Source organism: Argentina silus (genome assembly GCF_951799395.1).
Source record: "Argentina silus genome assembly, chromosome: 4".
Lineage (NCBI taxonomy): Eukaryota > Metazoa > Chordata > Actinopteri > Argentiniformes > Argentinidae > Argentina > Argentina silus.
This window is the reverse complement of record NC_139658.1, coordinates 20,248,027-20,273,026: the sequence shown is the minus strand read 5'-3', so window position 1 is coordinate 20,273,026 and position 25,000 is coordinate 20,248,027. Positions and strand designations below refer to the sequence as shown.

Here is a 25,000-nt window from a genome sequence, read left to right as displayed (position 1 = left end):
ATACAGACAGACATGCAGATAGACACACAGCCAGACTTACAGATGAACCTACAGACAGACACACAGACAGACATACAGACAGACACACAGACAGACATACAGACAGACATACAGACAGACACACAGACAAACATGCAGACAGACATACAGATAGACACACAGCCAGACTTACAGACAGACACACAGACAGACATACAGCCAGACATACAGACAAACGTACAGACAGACACACAGACAGACATACAGACAGACACACAGACAGACACGCAGACAGACATACAGACAGACCTACAGACAAACATACAGACAGACACCAGGACAGACATACAGACAGACCTACAGACAAACATACAGACAGACACACAGACAGACACACAGACAGACACGCAGACAGACATACAGACAGACCTACAGACAAACATACAGACAGACACACAGACAGACATACAGACAGATCTACAGACAGACACACAACCGCCAGGTGACACCTCACATGAGCCTGAACCAACCATGGAGGGTAAGACTAGTCAAGATGGGAGGAGTGAAGGAGGAGAGACAGAGGAAGAAAGAACAGATGAGAAACTGACTGGATCTGAAGATGTAGCTGCAAGAGACAGGGAGGGAGAATTGGAAGAGAGAGAAAGGAATGAAGGAGAGAGGGATGGGGGAGAGAAGGGGGTAGAGGGGGAGGAGACAGAGAAGGAGGGAGGGCTGGAGGGAGGGAAGGATGGAGAGAAGGAAGGAGGTAGCCTGACCCAGCTGAACTCTGTTCAGAGCCCGGCTCCAGACACAGAACAGTTCAACTCAGCATCTAATGGACACTGGCACCAAACCAAGATGGCCATCCGTCAGCATGCAGCTGCCACAGCAGATGGCAACATGCCAGGACCTGCAGAGGTGAGTCACCTAGGATCTGTAGAACATAGATCAGCAGGTAAGGCTTATTCAGCATAATTACACGGCACAGCTCGTTTTCACCACACCGGGTCTTCTTCCTCTTTCGTTTCAGGAGTCGACCCTCAGCAGGAAGACAGTTCGACGGACCAGAAAGTTCCTGGTGAATGGCCGTGAGGTCTGCGTCACCACGGCGAAGGTCATCAAGGAGAACGATATTAAAGAGCAGCAGATGCGGTCTGTCAGGTAAACCACTCACCTGGAAACAAAGACCATGTTTCAATGTAAACAATTGTTGGATGAGAGACGTGAACCTTCAAACTACAAAATGTATCATAATTCTTAGGTCCCCAACATTGATGTAAACAATTAATGTGTGTGTGTGTGTGTGTGCTTGTATGTGCGTGCGCTTACCTGTGTGTGTGTGTGTGTGTGTGTGTGTGTGTGCGTGTGTGTGTGTGTGTGTGTGTGTGTGTGTGTGTGTGTGTGTGTGTGTGTGTGTGTGTGTGTGTGTGTTGTGCGCGTGTCTGTGCAGACGTCAGGAGCTGCAGTTCTTAAAGCAGGTCCAGAGGGCGGAGCAGAGAGAGTACTCCCAGCTAGAGACCCGTCTGCAGCAGCAGAGAGAAGCCATGTTCCGTCACATACAGCAGGAAATGACTGTGAGTCTACAGGGCCTTGTGTGTGGTGAATGTGTGTGTGTGGTGAATGTGTGTGTGTGTGTGTGTGTGTGTTAACTGTGTGTGTGTGAGTGTGCATGCCTGTGTGTGTGTGTGTGTGTGTGTGTGTGTGTTAACTGTGTGTGCGTGTGTGTTACCTGTGTGTTTGTGTTAACAGTATATGTGTGGTGTGTGTGTGTGTGTATGTGTGTGTGTGTGTGTGTGTGTGTGTGTGTGTGTGTGTGTGTGTGTGTGTGTGTGTGTGTGTGTGTGTGCGTAGAGTAAAAAAACATACTATGACGGGGAGTTGGAGCGTCTGGAGAAGCAGTATGTCCAGCAGAGCAGCAGGATGGAGGCGGAGCATACGGCCAAACTCAGAGAGGAGGCGCGCAGAATCAAGAGTCAGCAGGAGAAAGAGCTGAGCCGAAAGGGCCCCGCACTGAAGACTCAGCCTAAAGAGGTATAGTAAGCACACACACACACACACACACACACACACACACAAATGCACACACACACACACACACACAGGCACGCGCGCGCACACACACACACACACACACACACACACACACACACACACACACAGACAGCCTTACCTACTGTATGTGTGTGTTTCCAGGAGCAGCGCTTCATGCAGCGGCAGCAGCAGGAGCTGAACGAGTCACTGCAGAAAGGAGTCCAGGAACACAAGAGGAAGGTCGCGTCTATGGAGTGGGAGACCACCGCCAGGAGACAGCAGCTGAAGAGAGGTACACACACACACACACACACACAAAAGCATGCACACACACGCATCCACCCGTATGTACTTATGTATGCATGCACGCACGCGCACACACACACACACACACACACACACAGCCTAAAGTGATTAGTATTACATTGACTATGCTATTATATGGACCATTTACTGAAGATGTACACCACACAATGGACTGGTGATGACTGTGTATACGTTCATACGAAGAGCTCCTTTAGCTTTACTTTACCTGTCTGTCACCCCCCACCCCCACCCCCCCCCACCAGCCAGGGAATCAGTCATCTGGGAGATGGAGCAACGCCACCTACAGGAGAAGTACCACCTGTTCAAGCAGCAGGTGAAGGAGCAGTACTCTCTACAGAGGCAGCAGGTCACCAAGAGACACAGCAAGGTACAGAGAGTTATGCATACACACATGCACACACACAATCACGCACACACACATACACACCCTACTGTAACCCACCGGAATGTCATATAATGTGTGTGTCTGTGTGTGTGTGTGTGTGTGTGTTTGTGTGTGTGTGTGTGTGTGTGTCCCCAGGACGCGGAGCGGGCGACCCAGTTTCAGCGGTCATTGGTGGAGGAGCTGGAGTCCCAGCAGGTGCAGGAGAGGATCCAGATGCAGCGAACCCAGCGAGCTGAAGCCAAGGCCCGTCTGAACAAGCACCGGCTACAGCTGAAGACACTGGGCCTAAGCAGCCCTGAGCACAGACAGCGCCTCTCACTGGTCAGTACAGGGAACTGCAGGAAGGTATAGATGGGCTCTGATCTAATCCCCTTCTCCCTGAAGATGGTTGTTCTCTTCTCTTCATGGATTCAGTAGGAATGGATTAGTATTAGAAATATGGTGGAAATTCTCTCTCTCCCCACCTCCATCTCTCTTTCTCTCTCTCTCTGACTCTTTCTCTCCTCTCTCTGTAGTTCCTGTCGTCTGAGGAGAGCAGGCAGCGAGAGGAGAGCCAGAGTCTCCAGCTGTTGCAGGAGAGCCAACTGAAGGAAGTCCAGGAGCAGTGTGAAGCCAACATGGCTGAACTCACAGACCTGCAGGTATACAACAACCCTACTACTACTACTATTATTATTACTACTACTACTACTACTACTACAACTACAACTACTACATTACACCTATGTGTGTGTGTGTGTGTGTGTGTGTGTGTGTGTGTGTGTGTGTGTGTGTGTGTGTGTGTGTGTGTGTGTGTGCGTGTGTGTGTGCGTGCGTGCGTGTGTGTGTGTGTGTGTGTGACAGAATGAGAAGCTGCAGTTGCTGGTGGACATGGAGAAGAAAAAGATTAGAGGACTTGAGGATGAACACACTCTGGAGCTGAACGAGTGGAAGGACAAGCTTGCCTGCAGGAAGGAGGTATGGAGGACAGGAGAAAGAAGGGGATGGCATAGATAGAGAGAGAACAAAAGAGGATGGCATGGGGAAAGGGGAAAGACGTGTGTTGTGGAGAGTTATAGTTACTCAGAGATCTATATAATCACACTATAAACAATAAATAAAAGGAAAAAGTGGATATTAAAATGTGTATTATTGTAATTTAAAACATCTACATTTAAACTCCTGCCTATCTGCGTGTGTGTGTGTGTGTGTGTGTGTGTGTGTGTGTGTGTGTGTGTGTGTGTGTGTGTGTGTGTGTGTGTCAGGTCCTGGAGGAGGACCTGGCTCGCAGGAGAAGAGAGAAGGAGGGGACCAGACGTCGAATCAGCGAACCAGACTCCAGGGTTCCAGCTCGACGGTCACGCTTCTTCCATACCATCAGCTTCTCCTAACGGACTGAAAACAGAACATTCCTGACAAATCAAACTGTTATTGTGTATATACATACACACACTCACCCATGGCCACACACACACACACACACACACACACACACACACACACACACACACACACTATATATGAGACCATATGGTGCTGAGGCTAAAGCTAATGAATACGTACAAGAGGAACCAATGAATAACTGTAAAAAAATAATAATAATATTGTGTATCCTATAGTTGTATCTGTAATGTTGTGTTGTTAACAGGAGACATGTTTGTACATATTCTAACTTCACTAGCACATCATGTAAGGACGATGTGTTTTATGAACAGTTGTTGGACAGTATCACCTTTACTTTTAGTTACCTCAGATCTTTGCAATTGAAATAAAAGGCGCCAAAATCAAACTCGCAGAGACATAATTTCACATTATTGCCAAGATTTCCTTGATCTTCAAGTGTGCAAAACTCACTGATATGTCATGAGTAGTTTGATGAAAGCAATGTAACGAAAATCCTCAGAGATTAGTTCAATGACTGGACAGTGGAATGATTCACTAGCAAAGAGCCACATGCCTCGCGAATATAATTATCCTGTAATATAATTAAATCAATAATAACTACGCTATATATGTATGTATTTGTACTCGGATGTTTGCCACATAATTTTTAAAACCATAAACATTTTCTAAGTGCACCCAGAATGCAATATGGCCTGATCTCCGAGGCAACGTTGATACATCAACAAAGATGGCGGCGTTGCTTTGGGTGTTTATTTTACAAGGCTTTCATTTGTTACAGTTTAGTGCAGCAAACACAGATGACTTTAATTCTACTTTTGCAAGAACCAATGAATCGGACATCGATTTCTACGATGATAAGAATTTAACGGATTTAATTAATTCCACTGCATCCCCCAGTGATGTTACTCCGACTCTGGCGACGGAGGTTAGCACAACAACAGCTTCGACCACATCGTCAACTATTACAGAGTCCACGCCTTCGGCCTCTCCACAACCTCTACCGCTCTCCGGTACCCTGCCTTCCCCTGTCACAAATGGTAATTATGATATGATCTCTTCCGAAGTCGAAGCGTGGGTAGCTAGCTAGCTAGTGTGTAAGGACGTTAGTGTCGCACACTAGACTCGTTCGATCCAGGCTTTTGTAGGACTGAGCTTATCGAATTAACTGAGTGCGTATGGCGCTAAAGTTCATGCACTCTGCATGCGCGGAGATCCTCGCCCTGACTTTTGTACAATAACATTGGTTGTGTGCGTGAATTCCATCTCAACTGTCCCCTTCTCCTCCCCAGCGGCCAGCCTATGCCCGTGTAACCTGCAGCAGGACGAGTGTGACGTGAGTTGCTGCTGCGACCGGGACTGTAGCGGAGAACAACTGTCTCTCTTCACATCCTGCTCTGTACAGAGAGTCAGGCAAGTCGCTACTCCTCTCAGATCCACTGATCTCTGGGCTTAAGGATAATGTGGGGTTTCATTTAGGAAGTGTGATTATTACTTGAACGCTATGCTCATATGTCCCTTGAACCTGCTATGCTCATACCAGTGGAGGCTGGGTGGAGGTAGAAATCGGAGGACAGGCTCATTGTAATGCATGGAATGAGGAATTGTATCAAACCCGTCTTCCGATTTCTACCTCCACCAGCCTCTCCAGGCTTATACAGGGCACTACATTAGTTGTTATCTAAGCTGCCAGGTGTCAGTAGTATGTGAATACCATACCAGACACTGTTGTGAAGCTCTCCAGTAGTAATGTACCTATGCGTGTGTCTCTGCAGTGGTGATGCAAGACTGTGTCGTCAGGACGTGACCTCCTATTCCCTCAGCACCACCGTCGACGGCTACTCTCAGCTGGAGACGTCTGTCCAGCAGGGAGTCAACACTGACGTCTTCTGTATACAGTCAACTAACCGTAAGCCTGCTCCAGGAACACACCTGCATTCTATTGTAGTTTACTCTGTTCTAGAATGTTCTATGATAATTCAGTCAACTAACTGGTAAAACATGGTTCTAAAGATAGCTGTAGTAGATGATTGGTGATTGGTGATTGTGTGTGTGTGTGTGTGTGTGTGTGTGTGTGTGTGTGTGTGTGTGTGTGTGTGTTGTATTTCTGTAGTGGATGAGTCAGGACTGTCCCTCGCCACGCCCAAGGTTCCTACAACAGGGAACTTTGATGTTCTTGTTGGGCGCTTCAGGGGGTTCTTCTTTGGTTCTCCCCTGGACGACAGTACTACAGTGGAACCCCAGACCTCACCTGGATACCTGGTGAGCCTCACTCTAAACACACACACACACACACACACACACACACACACACACACACACACACACACACACACACACACACACACACACACTTTAGATCTCTGTGTGGATAGCTGTCTTCCTTTACCTCTCTCCATCTCTCTGTCATCAGTACGGGGATGCCATGGCAACAGAGGAAGTGGGAGGGGAGAGGGGGATGTTCCGGCTACCAGCTTCATCTGTCACCGCTCACTGCTCTGACCTCAACCCTGCAGGTACCACGGAGGAGTGTGTGTGTGCGTGCGTGCGTGCATGTGTGTGTCTCGAGACCCCAGCTCTTCCCCTCACCCCCCTCTCTTCCCCAGCCTTCCTGCAGGACCAGACCAGTAGGTGTTCCCGTCGCCTGGTCCTGGAGAAGGACTGTACCACTCTACAGGCCCTCAACATGCACACCTACACCGACCCCCGCATCCTCTCTGTGAGTTGGTCTCTCCCAGACTTCACTCCTCACTCATCTCATAGACTAGGGGTGGATTTAACCTTTGACTGCTGTGGTGACCGTGCAGTATGTCTCGCTAAACACATTCCTCTCCATTTCACAGCGGAAGACCGAAGATGCTGTGGTGAGTCACTTCCTGTTGTTGCTCCTCCCCTTTGTGCTCCCTAAGGAACAGAACAGAATGTGCTCTGTTGACTGGTTGTTGTTGTTGTTGTTGTTGTGTAGGCAGTGAGTGTGGCGGTGACTGACTGACATGGTTGTTGTGTTGTGTGTTGTTGTTGTTGTGTAGGGGATCAGTGTGGAGGTGACAGCCATCAGCCTGCAGTCTCTCGAGGGGACCCAGACCCAGCTGGACCTGACTGGTGACCTGGAGCTGACCCCAGCACTGCTCCCCCTGCAGGCAGACTCAGACTCAGCGGTGTGCACCAACGTGGTGCTGCAGGTCACTACTCAGCATCATGTGTCACACACACACAGTGGCCCTTTCTCAATTGTTAGAAACTCGATTCCTTGCGTCCTCTCCTCCATCCTCCACTCGCTTCCTTCTCAAAAAGCACTGGCGGAGGGGAGGAACCTGGATGTTCTCCTCCCATGCAATTCGAGTTGGAAGTGAGGGTAGGACGGAGAGGACGCGAGGAATCAAGTTTCTATCAATTACGAAAGGGCACTAGTCTAGTTAGAGACCGTAAAGCACAATGGGTAGGATGAGTAGTTTAGTATGAGTAGTTATGGTGTGGTTGCTATGGCTACCTAGTTGTGTATGAGCTGTTCTATTCATGTGTGGTTTCCGTGGTTACCTACCTATCTGATGGGTGTCCTCTGTGTACAGGTTGTCTATGTGGTGAGGTACAGCCAATGGGGTGACGTTGTGAACGTGAGAGCCTCATTGGTCCTGGGAGCCATCGATGTCACCGTGCTGCCGTTGGAACAGACGTTTCAAATCACATTTGTCCAGGTGCCACAGATCTCTGCATCACATTGCATCACAACATCACATCTTTGTATCATTGCATCATCACAGGACTCTACATCACAGCATAGTGGTTGATAGCTTCACATCTTAATGAAAGTCTTTATCACAATCATCTCAACCAGAACTCCCTCTGTCCTTTCTGTGTTCTGACAGGAGCAGGAGCAGGAGGAGGGGCCGTTGGTCCACTTCAGTGGTAACCCTGGTTACGTGGTGGGGCTCCCTCTGCTGGCTGGATCAAGAACAGCAGAATATCCTTTGTTTGAGTTTAGTGAACTGGGACCGTGCTATATTTGGTCCGCCTTTGATATACGGGGGTCATGTATAGTATATGTTGTGATCAAGTAGAAGAATCTCCTTGTTGCAGGTGACAATGACCTGAGCGCTGTGTCACTAGACAGTTGCTGACAGAGGTCCCTCCATATTTTGAAAGAGCTCTATATTTCTTTTACATTTATTTACATTTGTGGCATTTAGCAGACGCCTTATACATTTGTTTAAGTAAGTGAATCATCTATCCATCAGTCATCATAAGAAAAAGTAATCAATGCTTGGACCAGGGCCCGTTGGCAGTCACAATGCACAATGCTGGTTCATTAAGAGATGTAGAAAAGGAAAAAAAAAAAACTTTCACACACTTCTGGTCTTCTTGCTACTTCACATTTATGTGTAAAGATACCAACGTTTCGGTCAACAGACCTTCATCAGGGTTACCTAATAATGTTTTTTTTTTCCTTTTCTTGGTTTGTTTATTCACTCTGAGAACCAGGAGCGAAACTAAGGTGTGGAAACGTCACTCAGACAATCATTAAGAGATGTAAACATGAGATGGCCGTGGTAAAACTGATTCCAGAACCCCACCATCCCAGTGTGAAACGTACTACTTATGTCCTTAACAGTCCTGCTCACTGGGATAGTCCAAAGTGCAGATCCGCGGGGGGGTTTGACTCTGCTCCAGAGTTCAGGGCTGCAGGACTGTTTCAGAGGGCCACACCCCCGCACCCCCGTCCTGTTTGGGGTGGATATGGTGTCCGGTTGCATGCTCAGGTGAGAGAACAAGCTTAGTTTACACCCACTGGGCACACAGTAAGCTCCACCCCATTCCCAGACATATCACTCTACCTACAGGGTGACTTAACCCATCAGTGGAGTTACTGATGGGTCAAGGCACCCTGTAGGTGTCCTGAGGGTCAGCTCAGCTACTAACCAACACACCTATCTTTCTTCTGTCTTTGTGTAACAAGTTTATCATTATTATATTAAACTGAGCTATCTCCTGTGTGCGTGTGTGTGTGTGTCTGCGTGCGTGTGTGTGTCTGCGCGTGTGTGTGTCCGCGTGCGTGTGCGTGCCCGTGCCCGTGTGCAGGTTGGAGGAGACCACTAACTGTTCGTGGGTGTCAGAGGTGGTCCTGGGGGTACTGAGAGGACAGACACCCCCTCAGTACGTGGCGTCGTTTGGGAACTCAGCCCCCGACACCCCCCTGGACTGGGTTCCCATCAGGAACCTGAGCAGACCTACGGTGAGCAGCTCTGTCTGGACCAGAGAACAGAACTCACTACACTACAGTAGAGCAGTGCTGTTTCTTGAATTTCAGAAGTGGTTTGTTTTAGAGAAGTGTTTGTTTTTCCTGTTTCTACACTTTCTGAGTGATGCAAACAACCTTACACTCCCTACATACAGTACAACATTGAACAATGGTTGTACAACACAGGGGCCTGTGTGGTTAGTACACTGTTTTGGCAATGTGTGTGTGTGTGTGTGTGTGTGTGTGTGTGTATCAGGTCTGATGTGTGTGTCTCCCTGTCTGTCCAGGACCCCCTGGGCTGTAGCGTCCCCCTGTCTGTGCACCTGGAGGTGCGCTGGTCCCAGTACGGCACCCTGCTGAACCCCCAGCCTCAGATTGTCAGTGTCACCCAGGTCATCTACAGCAACACCAGCAGCCTGGTAAACACTCTGCACAATCTTTAACACTGTACAGCCTGGTTAACACTCTACCCACTCAATAACACTGTACAGCCTGGTTAACACTCTGCAGTCTTTAACACTGTACAGCCTGGTAAACAATCTATAACACTGTCTTACATTAGAAATTATTACAGATTGATAGATGGATTCCATCACATTTTATCAGGTGGTATTTATTTTGTGCCTTTTACAAAAGCATTTTTCACAAAGCACTTGACACACTCCGGGCCCACATCATTCAATCAGTCAAACTGTATTTGCGTAGCGCTTTTTACAAATCCATCTCTCAGACTGTGTGTGACAGCACCCAAGGCCTACACCTAGTCCTACACACACACTGCATTGACGTCCTGTTGTCTATAACTAATTATCCGTTGATGGGACAACAACACTTTGGTTTGAGCAAACATTTAGATATAGGTTCACTGAGATCACCTGTCACCACGTAGCTGCATGCAGGTCTCCAGGGACCCTACAGTAGTTTAACCTCCTGGTTCTGTCCTCAGGACTCTCTGTCTGGAGGGGGGCAAGTCCTACCTGTTACCTCCTCCGTCAGCTTCCTGCCTGTGTCGGCCAATGCCCGTCCTGGATACAAGGCGCCGCCCACCATCGACGCCAAGCTGCCCTACGACTTCTTCTTCCCCTTCGTTTGATGGAGACTGACACCCCCTACGACACCCCCCCGACTGTCACCTGATACTGAGAAAACAAGACCCCCCCCCCCCAAGATGCTGAGATGTGGACCACCCCCCACCCCGTTGCACTCCTCAAATGTTGTATTTTTTTATGTCAATGAATTCAAACCTAAACCTTTAATTTATTTGTAAATAGTGAAGAATGAATGCATTGCTGGAGATTGTTTTTGTAACGTTTTTTTTATAAAGCACACATTTCTGACTAAATATTCTCACAATCATTGATACTTCATTATATTTTATATGATATATGATATTTCATTTTGCACATTAAAACAGCGAGCAACAGTGGTAGTGAGAAAGACAGCAAGGTGAGATGGTATATACAACAACACAGTAGGAGGGAGCTCATTGCTGCTCATTGCACATAAATTCATACTTGAAGGCTTGATAGCACTTATACACAGTACCAGTCAAAGGTTTGGACACACCTGAATGTGAATCATTCAATGGTTTTTCTTTATTTTTTATTATTTTCTACATTGTAGATTAATATTTAAGACATCAAAACTATGAAGGAACACATTTGGAATTATGTAGTAAACTAAAAAGTGTTAAACAAACCAGAATATGTTTTATATTTTAGATTCTTCAAAGTAGCCACCTTTTGCTTTGATGACAGCTTTGCACACTCTTGGCAAGGTGTGTCCAAACTTTTGACTGGTACTGTAAATTCATACAATTGAAATTAAAAATATGACTTCTGCTCAACACATAAAGCAGGATACTGGCATACAGACATGGGTGCGTGTCCCCTAACCTGACCAGACTGGTAACTATGGCAACTGGTGCCATCAGGGGTTTTCACACAACAAGTCAAAATATCAGTTCCTCCTTTTACATCCTTTACTTTAGAGACATCAAATGAAGAGTTTCTTCATGTTTTCTCTTCGAGTCGACATTGCTACAGACTGAGAACGGGCTGACTAACACAGAGAGTGTAGAGGGGAAGTGTTTGCACTGTCACACAGAGATGGAGACAGTTTCCAGCATGTGGCTGGAAGTTAGGATTCTCTGTTACAGTAAATGTGCTCTGAGATCACAGGACAGACCCCTCAGAGGAGACAGAACTGAGACATAGATATGCAGGAGACTAGAGTAGCTAAATCGGGACAGAAGGGGGCTGAAGGAGAGGCAGACAGACATGGCGGCTCGTCTCCTGGTGGAGCTGGTCTCCAGCTGTGGCTCAGAGCTCTCCCGGCATCAGTAGACAATAGCATGCTGTCTCAACAGAGCTCGTAGTTTACTGTTCTCTTCTTCCTAGAACACACAGGAGAGACGGAGAGGGTCCCAGCAGGGTTTACAAGACTGAGACTGAGAGCCCTAAAGACCTGCACACTCCGGTCTAAGAGCTGGGCTACTTCCAGACCAACTAACTGTGCTTGTGTGTGAGTGTGTGAGTGGGTGTGCATGCGTGTTTGTGTGTGAGTGTGTGCGTGTGTGTGTTTGTGTATGAGTGTGTGCGTGTGTGTGTGTGAGTGTCTGCGTGTGTGTGAGTGTGTGTGTGCGCGTGCGTGCGTGCGTGTGTGTTTGCGTGTGAGTGTCTGCGTGTGTGTTTGCATGTGTGTGTGAGTGTGTGTGTGTGTGTGTGAGTGTGAGTGTGTGTGTGTGTGTGTGTGTCTGCGTGTGTGTTTGCATGTGTGTGTGTGTGTGTCTGCGTGTGTGTTTGCATGTGTGTGTGTGTGTGTGTGAGTGTCTGCGTGTGTGTGTGTGTGTGTGTGTGTCTGCGTGTGTGTTTGCATGTGTGTGTGTGTGTGTGTGTGTGTGTGTGAGACTCACTATTTTGGTGGTGCGCTCCTGCAACTCGCTGACTCTCTCCACCATGCGGTCGTTACTCTCCTTCAGCTTCAGGACTTTATGATCCGCTCTGTTCTTCACTGAGACCAGGATACCTGAGCAGGGGGGTTACAGTTACACCTGTTACACGCCCTGAGCAGGGGGGTTACAGTTACACCTGTTACACGCCCTGAACAGGGGGGTTACAGTTACACCTGGTACACGCCCTGAGCAGGGGGGGTTACAGTTACACCTGGTACACACCCTGAACAGGGGAGTTACACCTGTTACACGCCCTGAACAGGGGGGTTACAGTTACACCTGTTACACGCCCACCCTGCCCCCCTCCCCCCGTTAAGCAGTAGTGTAAACTCAGTAATCTCCAAATCACGTTGTTCTCACGCCTCCTTTAGAGGTCTGGAGAAATTGTTATTAGCCCATTCCATCTGAATGGAGCGCTGGCTGCTGGAGGTCACATTTTCATTGGCTTTGAGCAAAAGTGATGTTTTGAAAACAACAACCCCCTCCCGTTCCTCATTCCATTCCATGCATTACAATGAGCCGTCCTCTGATTTCTACCTCCCTCCACCAGCCTCCCCTGGTAGTAGTGTGTCTCACCGTTGATGATGCGTGCCACCCTCCAGAGACGGAGGAGGATGAGGAGGCCCATGCCGTTGAAGGCGTCCTCGTGGGCGATGTAGACGATGTCGAGGACGAAGGACACCACCACCACCAGGCCGTCAAACACCTCAAACTTGTGTTTGAAGAACTCCAGCTGGTAGGCAAACAGCTTCCCAAACAACTCCACCATGAAGAAGGTTAGCACGGACAGACTCAGGTAGTGGAACACCTAGGGAGGAGGGTTAGGGTTAGGGGGGTTTAAGGTCAATTTAGGGTTAGGAAGACCTGCAAGGGATTAAAAGGGAAATCTGATGATGTATTGTACTTATGCTGGTCTTTCTTTACCCCATTACATCATCTGCTCAGCATAACTTCCCTCCTCTCATACCCCCCCCCCTTCCTCTTCTCATCCTCTCATACCCCCCCCCCCCCTTCCTCTTCTCATCCTCTCATACCCCCCCCCCCCCCCCCTTCCTCTTCTCATCCTCTCATACCCCCTCCTCCTCTCACCTCGGCGGCAACATTCTCGTGCTCCACCTCGATGAGTGACAGGTCGATCAGCAGCTCCACCAAAACAAAGACAGCGTCCAGGACGACCAAGCAAACCACAATAATCTACGACAGAGTAGCAACATACAACAATATAAACACACAGCAACATATAATCAACATCAGCCTGTCATAGCTGTAGAGTATTACTACCAGCTGTTTAGTATAGTAGAGTATTACTACCTGCTGTAGAGTATAGTAGAGTATTACTACCAGCTGTATAGTATAGTAGAGTATTACTACCTGCTGTAGAGTATAGTATAGTATTACTACCTGCTGTAGAGTATAGTATAGTATTACTACCTGCTGTATAGTATTACTACCTGCTGTAGAGTATAGTATTACTACCTGCTGTATAGTATTACTACCTGCTGTAGAGTATAGTATAGTATTACTACCTGCTGTATAGTATTACTACCTGCTGTAGAGTATAGTATTACTACCTGCTGTATAGTATTACTACCTGCTGTAGAGTATAGTATTACTACCTGCTGTATAGTATTACTACCTGCTGTAGAGTATAGTATAGTATTACTACCTGCTGTATAGTATTACTACCTGCTGTAGAGTATAGTATAGTATTACTACCTGGAACTTTTCAGAGCTGAAGAGTCTCCGTAGCGAGTCTCTGAAGGTGATGCTCCTCAGGTGGTCCAGCCCTGTAGCAGGCGCCAGGTCATCACTGGCCTCATGCAGTTCCACGTCCGGCCACTTGACGGCGTGGTCATCTCCCACCACGGTGAAGTGCCTCAGGTAGCGAGACATGCTGCTGGCCGCGTGTGTGTGTGTGTGTGTGTGTGTGTGTGTGTGTGTGTGTGTGTGTGTGTGTGGAGGGGGGTCTCACCAGCTAGCTTCAGGGGTGTACTTGCAGATCAGGAAACCTGCAGACATAAGGAAGTTGTCTCTTATACAGGGACAGTAAACAGTCTGTAACTAGTCAAACAGTCTGTAAGTAGTCTCTGCAGCAAACAGTCTATAGCTTGTCAAACAGTCTTCTAAGTAGTCTCCACTGTTAACAGTCTGTAACTAGTCAAACAGTCTGTATGTAGTCTCCACAGTAAACAGTCTGTAACATACAGCATGGGTGTAGTATGAAGGACACCTGAGCCCACCCATACAAGCTCAACTCATACACTTACAATGTTGATAATACAACCTGTTTACTAACATAACACTCATCTCTTTATCAAGCCCCATTTCTTTCAATAAAAGTAGTTATTTTTCCAACTCCAATAGACAGACATGCAACACACAGATACAATAACTTGCCTGTTATGTTGCTGTGAGTCTTCTGAGAACTGCATGCAGAGAGGATGAGTCTTCTCAGAGAGCTGCACCAGTCAGCATGAGCCTTCTCAGAGAGCTGCACCAGTCAACATGAGCCTTCTCAGAGAGCTGCACCAGTCAACATGAGCCTTCTCAGCTGCTCCTGTCAGGATGAGTCGGCATGGAGGCGTTTCACCAGTTGATTATCTGACACAACTTCTCCTTTTGTTTAGTGTTGCAAAATAATGCAATATATTAACAAAGCAAACCCACAGACTGAGGACACCCCTGATGTCAACCCAAAACTGTGGTCAAACTTCTCAAGACAATAATTGTCCCTCCCATAGTCACTTGATCATTGAATAAACTTTTTGTCTCTGGAATATTAAAGGCACACAGTCATTATGCATCCCATGAGTGGGACACCAACACGAAACAGCAGAGCTAATGCATTTTCACATGCAAATAGCATTCAATTTCCATTGGAAAAAATACATATTTGAAATGGTTTCAAATATTTGAAAAACCTGTGATTGATTTAACAGGAGGAGGCAGAGATTGTAAGTCAGGCACAATGGAACCAATGAAATAGTCTAAGAAGTACAAGCACACCTGTCTGCAGTACCTGATGCCTAACACACCTGTCTGCAGTATCTGACGTCTAACACACCTGTCTGCAGTACCTGACGTCTAACACACCTGTCTGCAGTACCTGACGTCTAACACACCTGTCTGCAGTACCTGATGCCTAGCACACCTGTCTGCAGTACCTGACGTCTAACACACCTGTCTGCAGTATCTGACATCTAACACACCTGTCTGCAGTATCTGACGTCTAACACACCTGTCTGCAGTACCTGACGTCTAGCACACCTGTGTGCAGTACCTGGCGCCTAACACACCTGTCTGCAGTACCTGACGTCTGCAGCACATTGATGTCTGTGTATGCTATAGATATATATATATATATATATATCAAGTAATGAGTGCAACCACCAGCGCATAGGCTAAGTATGAAACAGTCAGGTGAAAGAAAAACATACGGTTCTAAATGTAACCGTTTGATCATGTGTGAACGGTCCATAGGGCGCCCAATCTGTAGCCAATAAACGTTTCATTTTTGCTAAATGTCAATAAACCCTTCAAACGATTTCTGTTTCACAAGGTAATCTTTGCCTATTGTAACATATCATAACTGGGCCCAAATCGAGCAAGTCCATGCGACAAATTGACTTTGAAACAATGTATTTACGGTTATTCGAAGTCAAGTTGACCCATCATCAAGTCTTGAGGACAACTCGTGATTTCCTTCAAAAACGCACCGCTTTGCATTTCTTTAAACCGATTCGTGCAAATGGACTAAAACACACAATCCAATGTTTATTATCAAGGTTACCGATAATAACACATGGCTTTAGATTAGACCGTTTAAGTTGTTTTCATTTGCACAGAAAACATAGAAAGACATAAACAGTAACTGTGAAACGGAAGCTAATTTGCGTGTAAATAGATGGACATCCTCATGAACAGAAGGAAATGATTTGTTGTACCTGTGAATGTACGGTTTCCGTGCAGATTAGAAGTTGTTGATATTCCTCGTTTTTCCCAACAGAAAACTTCAGCCTCAAAACTCCGCCTCTGAATCACAACAACAGCCAGCCCTTCCAAAAGGAAGTTCAGACTCCCAAATTCCAGCAAAGACCGTTAGACGATTCTGCCTAACATCGGTGTGTAAATATAGGGACACATTGAGTTAAAATAAGTTAAAAGAACGAGTTAACAAGTTATAGAACAATACTGTACATACAGTAACTGCTTGCATTTCTTATACAGTTCTGCTTAATGTTACTTGCAGTTTTATATGTACATTTTTATTATAGAATGTTCATGAGTCTTTTTTTTTGTCATTATCACAAATTGTAGAAATATGTAGGCGAACCTATATTAATCGCTGTTTTATAATTTAAGTAAAAAATAAGTATTAATTTCTCTCCAGTAGATGGCGATCATAGTCTTAGTTGAAGGATTGCTGCAAAGGCCTCTGGTCTAGTGTGGAAAAGACACATTTCGATTCGTTCTTTAGGAGGGAAACTGTTCAGCTTCTAAAGTGGTAAAATAAGCTGGTGCATTCATTTATTGAATGATGATTTGCTTTTTAATGTGGGCCTATTTGAAATGTCGCTTATTAATTAATGTGTCATTTGAAATCAAATGAATTAGACATCTAAGTTAGTCCTCACTAGACTACCAGTAGTGTGAACAGCATGCAGTTTCGCTGTAACTTTAATTCAAGTGTGACCCACAATATGTGTAGTTAAAACAACCCAATGTCTTGGACAAACAACACAGTTCATAAAGTTGGATCAAACCACTTCACGGCCAAAGCCTTTTATTTCCCCCCCAGACTCATGACAGATGGTCTCTTCCAGAAGACTGATGGTCACTTCCTAGTTCGTCGTTTCTTGGCGGCCCTCTGTGAGGAGGTGTGTTTTGGGGGAGGGGGGCGAGGGGGGGTTCTCCGGGGGTCTCCTGATGGTCTCCTTCAGCTGGTCCCGGCTGCGGCAGGGGGGGCGGGGGGAGGGGGTGTGGGGTTAGGGGCAGGAGTGGGCACGGGGGCAACGAAACAGCCTCTCTTGTGCCACTGCATGTCCCTCACACGTCTGACAGACTGGATCTGAGGTTCTGTTGCCCCCCAGTCGTTCCAGTGCTTGTAGTCCCCGCGCTCAAACACGTACTGGCGCCCCCTGTAGCCTGGGAACATGTACCCCACCCAGCTGGGGGAGGAAGAGAGAGGACAGGTAAGGGGAACTTCATAGATAATACTATTAACCTTCATTCCTAATATATTGTACTTGATATGATCTGATCGTTCCTCTGAGGATGCATGGGGTTCTAGGTTCATATGTGATGCATGGGGTTCTAGGTTCCTGTGTGATGCATGTGGGCGGAGGTCCTAGGTTCCTTACGTTCCGTTCAAGGCCTTGACACTGGCCACGCGGTCCTGGAAGCCGTGGACCCAAAGACTGGGAACATCATCGTCCACGATCTCCATCTTCCTCCCGGCGAAGCCCCCGTTCTCAAACAGGTGCAACTTGTGGTCCGCTCCGTCCTGGGGGTGGGAGGGGTGGGGGGGTGCGGGGGGTGAGAGAGAGTGGAGGACAGGTGAGATATAGCGAGGGACAAGTGAGAAGGAGAGAGGGACAGGAGAGAGCTTGAGAGAGGGAGAGGTACAGGTGAGAGAGAGGGGGACAGGTGAGAGAGGGACAGGAGAGAGAGAGAGGGACAAGTGAGAGAGAGGAGGACAGGATAGAGAGAGAGAGAGGGAGGGACAGGTGTGCAGAGGTCTGACTGTATACTGACCACTCTCAGTGGTTTGAAGGACATCATGCTGTAGCTGGTCTGGCTGTTGGTCCAGGTGCTCCAGCGTGGGTACTCCCCCTTCTCCAGGACATACTGCTCCCCTCCGAACGACTGGCGCTCAAATCCCACCCAGCTGGGGAGAGCGAAAGAAGGTCAGAGATGAGAGGTAGAGATGGAGGAGGTAGAGATTGGTAGATAGAGAGAAGGTTAGGGAGAAAGGACATGCAGCGTAGGATAGACAGGGAGTAGTGGCTACACTTCCATCCACAGTTACAGTGATGTTCCTGTACAACAGAGGTGGCAGTGAGACACATTTAGAAGAAGGATGAACAAGGAGATGGAGAGAGAATGGTGGTAGAAATGTGTGATATTATAATATATGCCACTTAGCTGAAGCTTTTATCCAAAGTGACTTACATTGCAGTGAGTGCATACATTTTATATGGTCCCAACAGGAATCAAACCCACAACCTAAGCGTTGTTAGCGCCACGCTCTACCAACTGAGTCACAGAGGACCACACGGTGTGAGAGGGGGGCACAGGCAGAGAAGGAGGTAGAGAGAGGCTAGGAGGGCAGAAGATAAATTAAGAGATGGCTGTGAACAGGAGAGGACATAAAAGTATGAGTCATGACATTTAAAGGGTTGCACTTACGGTCCCGACTCCACCAGGACTGAGCCCACCTTCTCTACGCCCTTCTCTACCACGTCCTTACACTCGGCAGACAGCTCCAGCTTCTTACCACGGAAGTTCTCATATTCATATACCACCACCTGTAACAAATGATCATATTAATACACCACCACCTGTAACAAATTATCATATTCATACACCTCCACCTGTAAGACACCTGTAAGACATTAACTTATTCATACTGTACACCTCCACCTGTAAGACATGCTCATATTCATACACCATCTGTAAGATGCATCATAAGTACATATCATCAGTGACTCTTTTTAAGTAGGGAACCTAGAACTATACTGGCATGTACGGTAAACACATGGCTAGTAGTCTACTGTGCCACCATGTTACCTGGTGTCGAAGCTAGTAGGTGAGATCCAGTGGGCGGGCCTACCTTGTACGTGGCTCCTCCTCCACCCTGGCTCTTCCCTGCGGCCAGCTGCTCCGGTGCTCCCTGCTGTTCTGACATCCTGCCTCTGCAACCCACAACACAGCCTATGACAGCAGAGCCCTATCATTACACAGCCTATCACGGAACAGCCCTATCATTACACAGCCAATAACAGCACAGTGCTCTCCAGTCAGCACAACGTTGATTAACTGCTCCTCCAGGACTAGTGCCATGCAGACCCAGTCCAAACTGGACCAGTGCCATGCAGACCCAGTCCAAACTGGACCAGTGCCATACAGACCCAGTTCAAAGAGGACTAGTTTTTTCTCAGGTCTTTTAACTAGCCTGGTACGCTGAGAGGGCAGGGTTTGCACAATTGGGACTATTTTTGCTTTAGTTCCATTAAAGTACCTAGAGGAGAACTAACTAACTAATTAACTAACTAACTAATGAATTAACTAAGTAACTAACTGGACTAGACTGCATAAACCACCACCTGTAAGAGATCAATGTTAGAGACACAGCCAGTGGTCCAGCTGAGGTTCTTTTCATCTTCCAGTTCGCCTCACGTGCTTCAAATATCCTCCCATGATCCCCTGAGACACCAATCAGTAATACGTCATTGGATATTAACGTAGCGTCATCATATTACATATTTGAAGTTACATTTACGGTACAATGTCGGCATAACACATTTGATGAAGACCAAACTGCTCGGGTTATGGAGAGTAAAAGAGGGGATTAGAATAGAGAAGGAGGAAGAGGAGGACGGGAGGAGGATGGGAGGAAAGGTGGAGGAAGAGAGGAGTGGAGAACGGGGAGAGAAGAGGAGGACGGGAGGAGGACGGGAGGAAGAGGAGGACGGGAGGAGGATGGGAGGAAGAGGAGGACGGGAGGAGTGGAGAACGAGGAGAGAAGGGCACAGCGAGAGCTGAGGCGAGGAGGAAGAGGAGGACGGGAGGAGGATGGGAGGAAAGGTGGAGGAAGAGAGGAGTTGAAGTCTGTTGTTACCTGGATGGTTTGTGCTTCACTGCACCACGTACGAGCCAAACTCTCTCCGTTTTCTCCTTTCTTTCCCTCTCTCTCTCTGTGCGAGGGAGTGTGTGTGTGTGTGTGTGTGTGTGTGTGCAGGGTGGGCAGTGGCAGTAGGGGCCGGGGGGGCAGTGGGGGGGTATTTATGGGTTATTTCTGACAACAGCAGCAGAAAAACCAGCCTGAGCTTGTTGATGCAGCAAGTCTGTCGTTCGCATTGTATCCATGACACTGCCCCTCAATAGGCTCTGATGCCCTGGCTGGCACCGCTGGCCCTCAATAGGCACGTTGGCACACACTGCCACTCAATAGGCCTGCCCCTAACCCACCCCCCAGCCCTGTACCCAGCCCCCAGCCACCAGCCCTGACCTCAGCCCTGACCGCCCCCCCAGCCCTCCCCCCAGCTCTGGCACCACTTTCTCGGTAGGCCTGCCCCCTAGCCACCCCCACCCCTGCCCCCAGACCTAACCCAAGCCCTGCCCCCAGCCCTAACCAGCCCTGCCCACAGCCCAGCCCTGGCACCAATGTCTAGATAGGTGTGGTAAGTTGGCACACCCTGCCACCTCTAGCCAGCCCCCAGCCCTGTTGGCACACCCTGCCTAGGGCTGCCGTGCTGCCAGCCTGCCAGCAGCCTGATAGTGGGCACACAGAGAGCCAGCCAAGAGGATTCAGAGATCAACATGACTCAGCACTATAGGGCCCACCCGGCTGTGTGTGGGTCTAACTGTCTGTTTGTCAATCGGTCTGACTGTATCTGTCAATATGTCGGTCTGTCTGTTTGTCTATCGGTCTGTTTGTCTATCTACCTATCTATCTGCCTGTCTGTCTGCTTGTCTGTCCATCTGTCTATCTGTCTGGTTGTCTATCTGTCTGTCTGTCTGTCTGTCTGTCTGTCTGTCTGTCTGTCTGTCTGTCTGTCTGTCTCTCTACATCACATCCATCTCTCTCTGGTCCTTGGTTACGGTGCTTCTGTCTCTCCCCATCTTTCTCTGCTTGACACCTCTCTTTAAAGCATCAACTCTAACCCTTTTTAGTAGTGTTTTGACTCCAGTAATCTATCTGACCTCAAACACTCTCATTTCTCTCTACTGCAACAACAAACAAACACACATTTCATAGAAAACTATTTAATAGAGAAATCCCACAATTACCTTTTGATCAGCAGAGTACATAAACCATGGATATAAAATACTTCTCCTTAATTGGTAGAAACAGGTCGAAACAGGAAACAGCTTTTGACACATTGGAGACAGACAGACCAAAACAATTTCAATCCCTACTTACAATGCAGCGTTTCGACGTTAGACGGACAGCATGCCCAGGGATGGACAGACATAGATATGGGCCAGGGGAGGCTGGTGGAGGTAGAAATCGGAGGACAGGCTCATTGTAATGCAAGGAATGGAATGAGGAATGGTATCAAAGACGTGTGTTTGATACCCTTCCTCATTTCATTCCATGCATTATAATGAGGCTGTTCTACCTCCACCAGCCTCCACTGATATAGATGTATCAGAGAATAACATCCTGCCTTGCTAAAACCTGGTGTCCATGGCGATACTGGATGGACATGATGATGTCACTGCCAGTGAGCACCTGCAGTATGGACATGACATCATGTAGTAAACTCTGATGTTGTGTTCTAGTACATCTGTAAATATAACCATTAAACAGCGATCCTCAATCTTGGTTAAACAAGTTTTTGTCCCAGCTCACCACTGACCTAATTTAGCTAATCATGGTTGATCAGTTGATTCAATCTGGTGTGATGATGTCTGGGACAAAAACCTGGACCAATGCGGCTCTCCAGGACCAGGATTGATTATTACTGCATTAAAACAATATCTTTAAACTTTAAAACTTTAAAACATAATCTTTAAACATAACAATCTTTAAAGTGCCTCTGAGGTTCTACTCAGGAAAGGCAGAAACATTTCCACTCCTTGAATCCTGTATGTGTGTGTGTGTGTGTGTGTGTGTGTGTGTGTGTGTGTGTGTGTGTGTGTGTGTGTGTGTGTGTGCCTGCGTCCGTATGTGTGTGTGCAAATGTGTGTGTGTGTGTGTGTGTGTTTTTCGTTTTCTCTTCTGTCTTGCGCATTGCATAACGTCCATAAACAGTGAGTTTGTAGAAAGGCACTAGTAGCGCGATTGATTGGGGCCCCATGGCGGTCAGTCATTGGTTAGAGCCCAACGGTGGTCTGATGTAGAGACTAGGACTCGTTGTCATATTGACTCAGACGCTTCTTGGATTTTAGTTCTTGCAGCCATGAAGGAGAGGAGCCCGCCCTGGGGGTCACATGACACAACCAATAGAACGTTAAGCATTTAAACCATTCCAAAGAACTGACAGTCTGGAACTTTGAAACTGTGGTTTTAAGCTCTTGGTGTTAAACTCACCCTCCACCTTTACTGCCAGCAGGGGGCAGTACCCGCGCTCCCCCAGGAAGGAAGGGAGCACGGGGGGAGGGGGAGGGCTGAGAGGGGGAGGGGGACGGTACTTCTGTTGGACTGTCTGTTCCTCCTCCACCTCCTCCTCCTCCTCCTCCTCCTCCTCCTCCTCTACCTCCTCCACCTCCTCCACCTCTCTTTTTCAGCTTGGCCTGAGATAGAGAGAGAGACAAGCCATGTTACAAGTGTTTTACTAGACCAGGGAAACATCATTGAGTCTTCAATTTCAGGTTTGACTGTTTCAGACCCTGGGGTGCAGAGAGCATGTACCTTGAGGGCGGACGGGTCCAACCCAGTGAAGAGGGGGACTCTGTGTGCCTGGTTGGCTGGGGGACTGGCCTCCTTCACTCTGGGCTGCTCCTCCTCTGAGTCTGAACCCCCCGGAACGGAAGACTCCACCTTCCCAACTGTAGGAACCAGAGGCAGCCCAGTCAGTGGAATATACCATTAGATCAGTGATCTTCGATCGTGGTTGTACTGCAGGCTTTTGCTCCAGCTCAGCATTGACACACCTGATTCAACTAATCAAGGTCTTAATGACCAGTTAATCATTTCGATCAGGGGTGATGATAGCACTAGGCTGGGGCAAAAACCTGGACCCACTGTGGCTCTCCAGGACCAGGATTGAGTGTCACTGCTTTAGATGAATGAATCATGAATGTTAGGCCAGCCCTGTTTCGATGATGACACTATGAGGAGAGATCGCCATGACAACCGACCTGTCGAGTCACAGAACCTCCAGTCTTTGGCGTTCCCTTCCTGCTGAGAGGGCAGGCCTGGGGTCTGACGGGCGGTTCGAGGGAGGCGGGTCCTCTGGCTCCTCCTCTTACCCAACTGTGCTCTGGAGCGCAGCATTTGTGAGTCCAATAGAGGGGTGGAGCTCTGTGACCGCACACACACACACACACACACACACACACACACACACACACACACACACACACACACACACACACACACACACATACACACACACACACACACACACACACACACATACACACACACATACACGCACACAGACGCACACACACACACACACACACACACACACACGTAAGCACACAAATGCGCACACATGCACAAGCAAGTATAGACAGAACACAGTGCCATGTAAGGTCAGACACAGTATAAATACTTCCATGTGAGAGGTGAGAGGTGAGAGGTGAGAGGTCAAAGACAAGGCCTCACCTCAGGGAACGGCAGGGGCTCTTCATCCTCCAGGACAGGGCTCTTGCCAGGGGGGCTGTCAGGGTGGTCGCTAGGGCTGTTGTCAGGGTGGTCGTTAGGGCTGTTGTCAGGGTGATCCGGGGTGTGGTCCAGAGGAGTCTTTGGACTTTGGTTGCAAAGAAAAGTAGAATCAACCCCATATAAACTCAGATACAACTTTTCACTCAAACCCAATTTATCACTGTGGTTGTTGTTGTTGATGTTGTTCGTTGCTAATATCTGCTCTGCTTGATTTGTAAACAGGTGGCTCCCAAATCTTAGATCATCTTAGAGGTCATGTCTCATTGTCAAAAAAGCAAATGTTACCAGTCCATCCACAATCATATTTTGTATTGAACAAAACTCCTGCAATGTCTTATATCAACCACTAGAGGTCAGACGAAGCCAAGTTATAAACTACAGTAGAGTTACAATCCCACAATTCCAACCCTGAATGGCTTTTACCAGCTGTACATCGTTGTCTCAGCACAACTTGATACACACACACACACACACACACACACACACACACACACACACACACACACACACACACACACACACACACGACTGTGAGTCCACCGCTTCAGCACACCTTGCTCAGTAGAAGGGGCATGTGATGCATTGTGGGTTTGCACCTACCTGTCATCTGCAGGAGTGGTCTCACACCCTCCATACTGCCTGTCCGACTCTCCACCAATCAAAGCCTCGGTGTCTAACCCCTCCCGTGTCACACAGCACTTCAACTGCTCCTGAAAGATAGATAGATAGAGAGAGAGAGAGAGAGAGAGAGAGAGAGAGAGAGAGAGAGAGGAAAGTGAACCAAAAGGTAACAAGTTTCAGTAGGAAGTGTTTGGGAGGGAGTGTTTGGGAGAGATTATCTATAGCTGAGTTTAGTCAGACCAACACACAGTGACATGTAAGTATGGTCAACTGCTATATTCACCTAGGGACGGTACAGCACAGTCAGAGGGGCATCTCCTGCATACATACATACATACATACATACATACATACATACATACATACATTTTATAATGCATGGAATGGAATGAGGAATGGGAATCAATGTTTGATACCATTCCTCATTCCATTCCATGCATTACAATAAGCCCGTCCTCCGATTTCTGCCTCCCCTGATACATCTATATACAGTATATATACAGTGTACAAAATCCCCTTTTGCAAATA

General features: G+C 47.7%; 5 protein-coding genes across 8 annotated transcripts in view; 2 read left to right on the top strand and 3 right to left on the bottom strand.

Annotated features, from left to right (window-relative positions):
• The window catches only part of LOC310804131 (uncharacterized protein), a 10,238-nt gene extending 5,748 nt beyond the window's left edge, over positions 1-4,490 (top strand). The window contains exons 8-17 of the mRNA XM_083669237.1: positions 1-897; positions 1,010-1,140; positions 1,430-1,553; positions 1,831-2,010; positions 2,173-2,302; positions 2,580-2,704; positions 2,858-3,043; positions 3,238-3,363; positions 3,566-3,679; positions 3,967-4,490. The exon at positions 1-897 is cut by the window's left edge and continues 1,560 nt beyond it. Coding sequence (XP_083525363.1) covers positions 1-897; positions 1,010-1,140; positions 1,430-1,553; positions 1,831-2,010; positions 2,173-2,302; positions 2,580-2,704; positions 2,858-3,043; positions 3,238-3,363; positions 3,566-3,679; positions 3,967-4,092 — 2,139 coding nt within the window. The 3' untranslated portion in view covers positions 4,093-4,490. The remainder of the gene's footprint in view (positions 898-1,009; positions 1,141-1,429; positions 1,554-1,830; positions 2,011-2,172; positions 2,303-2,579; positions 2,705-2,857; positions 3,044-3,237; positions 3,364-3,565; positions 3,680-3,966) is intronic.
• Positions 4,491-4,785: 295 nt separating this feature from the next.
• Positions 4,786-10,435, top strand: tctn1 (tectonic family member 1; the record flags this gene model as incomplete). Its single annotated transcript, XM_083668520.1, has 15 exons — positions 4,786-4,809; positions 5,036-5,132; positions 5,395-5,515; positions 5,878-6,011; positions 6,216-6,364; positions 6,516-6,618; positions 6,709-6,821; positions 6,946-6,966; positions 7,132-7,284; positions 7,672-7,797; positions 7,969-8,063; positions 8,722-8,859; positions 9,179-9,332; positions 9,626-9,757; positions 10,285-10,435. 15 exons carry the CDS (start codon positions 4,786-4,788, stop codon positions 10,429-10,431), a joined length of 1,707 nt encoding a protein of 568 aa, XP_083524646.1. The 3' UTR covers positions 10,432-10,435.
• A 1,164-nt stretch (positions 10,436-11,599) lies between these two features.
• Positions 11,600-14,213, bottom strand: hvcn1 (hydrogen voltage-gated channel 1). Its single transcript, XM_083669313.1, has 5 exons — positions 14,008-14,213; positions 13,381-13,485; positions 12,868-13,099; positions 12,253-12,365; positions 11,600-11,733 (listed from the first exon to the last, which is right to left on the bottom strand). Exons 1-5 carry the CDS (start codon positions 14,182-14,184, stop codon positions 11,677-11,679), a joined length of 684 nt encoding a protein of 227 aa, XP_083525439.1. The 5' UTR covers positions 14,185-14,213; the 3' UTR covers positions 11,600-11,676.
• A 2,838-nt stretch (positions 14,214-17,051) lies between these two features.
• LOC310802960 (beta-crystallin B3-like) lies at positions 17,052-20,208 on the bottom strand. 2 transcript variants are annotated; one of them, XM_083667595.1, is made up of 6 exons: positions 19,617-20,208; positions 19,124-19,224; positions 18,700-18,818; positions 18,046-18,178; positions 17,652-17,794; positions 17,052-17,459 (listed from the first exon to the last, which is right to left on the bottom strand). In XM_083667595.1, exons 2-6 carry the CDS (start codon positions 19,196-19,198, stop codon positions 17,228-17,230), a joined length of 702 nt encoding a protein of 233 aa, XP_083523721.1. In that variant the 5' UTR covers positions 19,199-19,224; positions 19,617-20,208; the 3' UTR covers positions 17,052-17,227. The 2 variants fall into 2 exon arrangements, with proteins under 2 accessions (XP_083523721.1, XP_083523720.1); XM_083667594.1 differs by having other exon boundaries at positions 19,124-20,208.
• A 1,055-nt stretch (positions 20,209-21,263) lies between these two features.
• Positions 21,264-25,000, bottom strand: part of LOC310804004 (uncharacterized protein) — an 11,276-nt gene continuing 7,539 nt past the window's right edge. For 2 of the 3 annotated variants that reach the window (XM_083669045.1, XM_083669047.1), the window contains exons 2-7: positions 24,452-24,561; positions 23,792-23,936; positions 23,320-23,482; positions 22,871-23,007; positions 22,550-22,752; positions 21,264-22,438 (exon numbers count right to left, since the gene is read on the bottom strand). In XM_083669045.1, coding sequence (XP_083525171.1) covers positions 22,363-22,438; positions 22,550-22,752; positions 22,871-23,007; positions 23,320-23,482; positions 23,792-23,936; positions 24,452-24,561 — 834 coding nt within the window. In that variant the 3' untranslated portion in view covers positions 21,264-22,362. The remainder of the gene's footprint in view (positions 22,439-22,549; positions 22,753-22,870; positions 23,008-23,319; positions 23,483-23,791; positions 23,937-24,451; positions 24,562-25,000) is intronic. The other variant, XM_083669046.1, reaches the window with a different exon arrangement.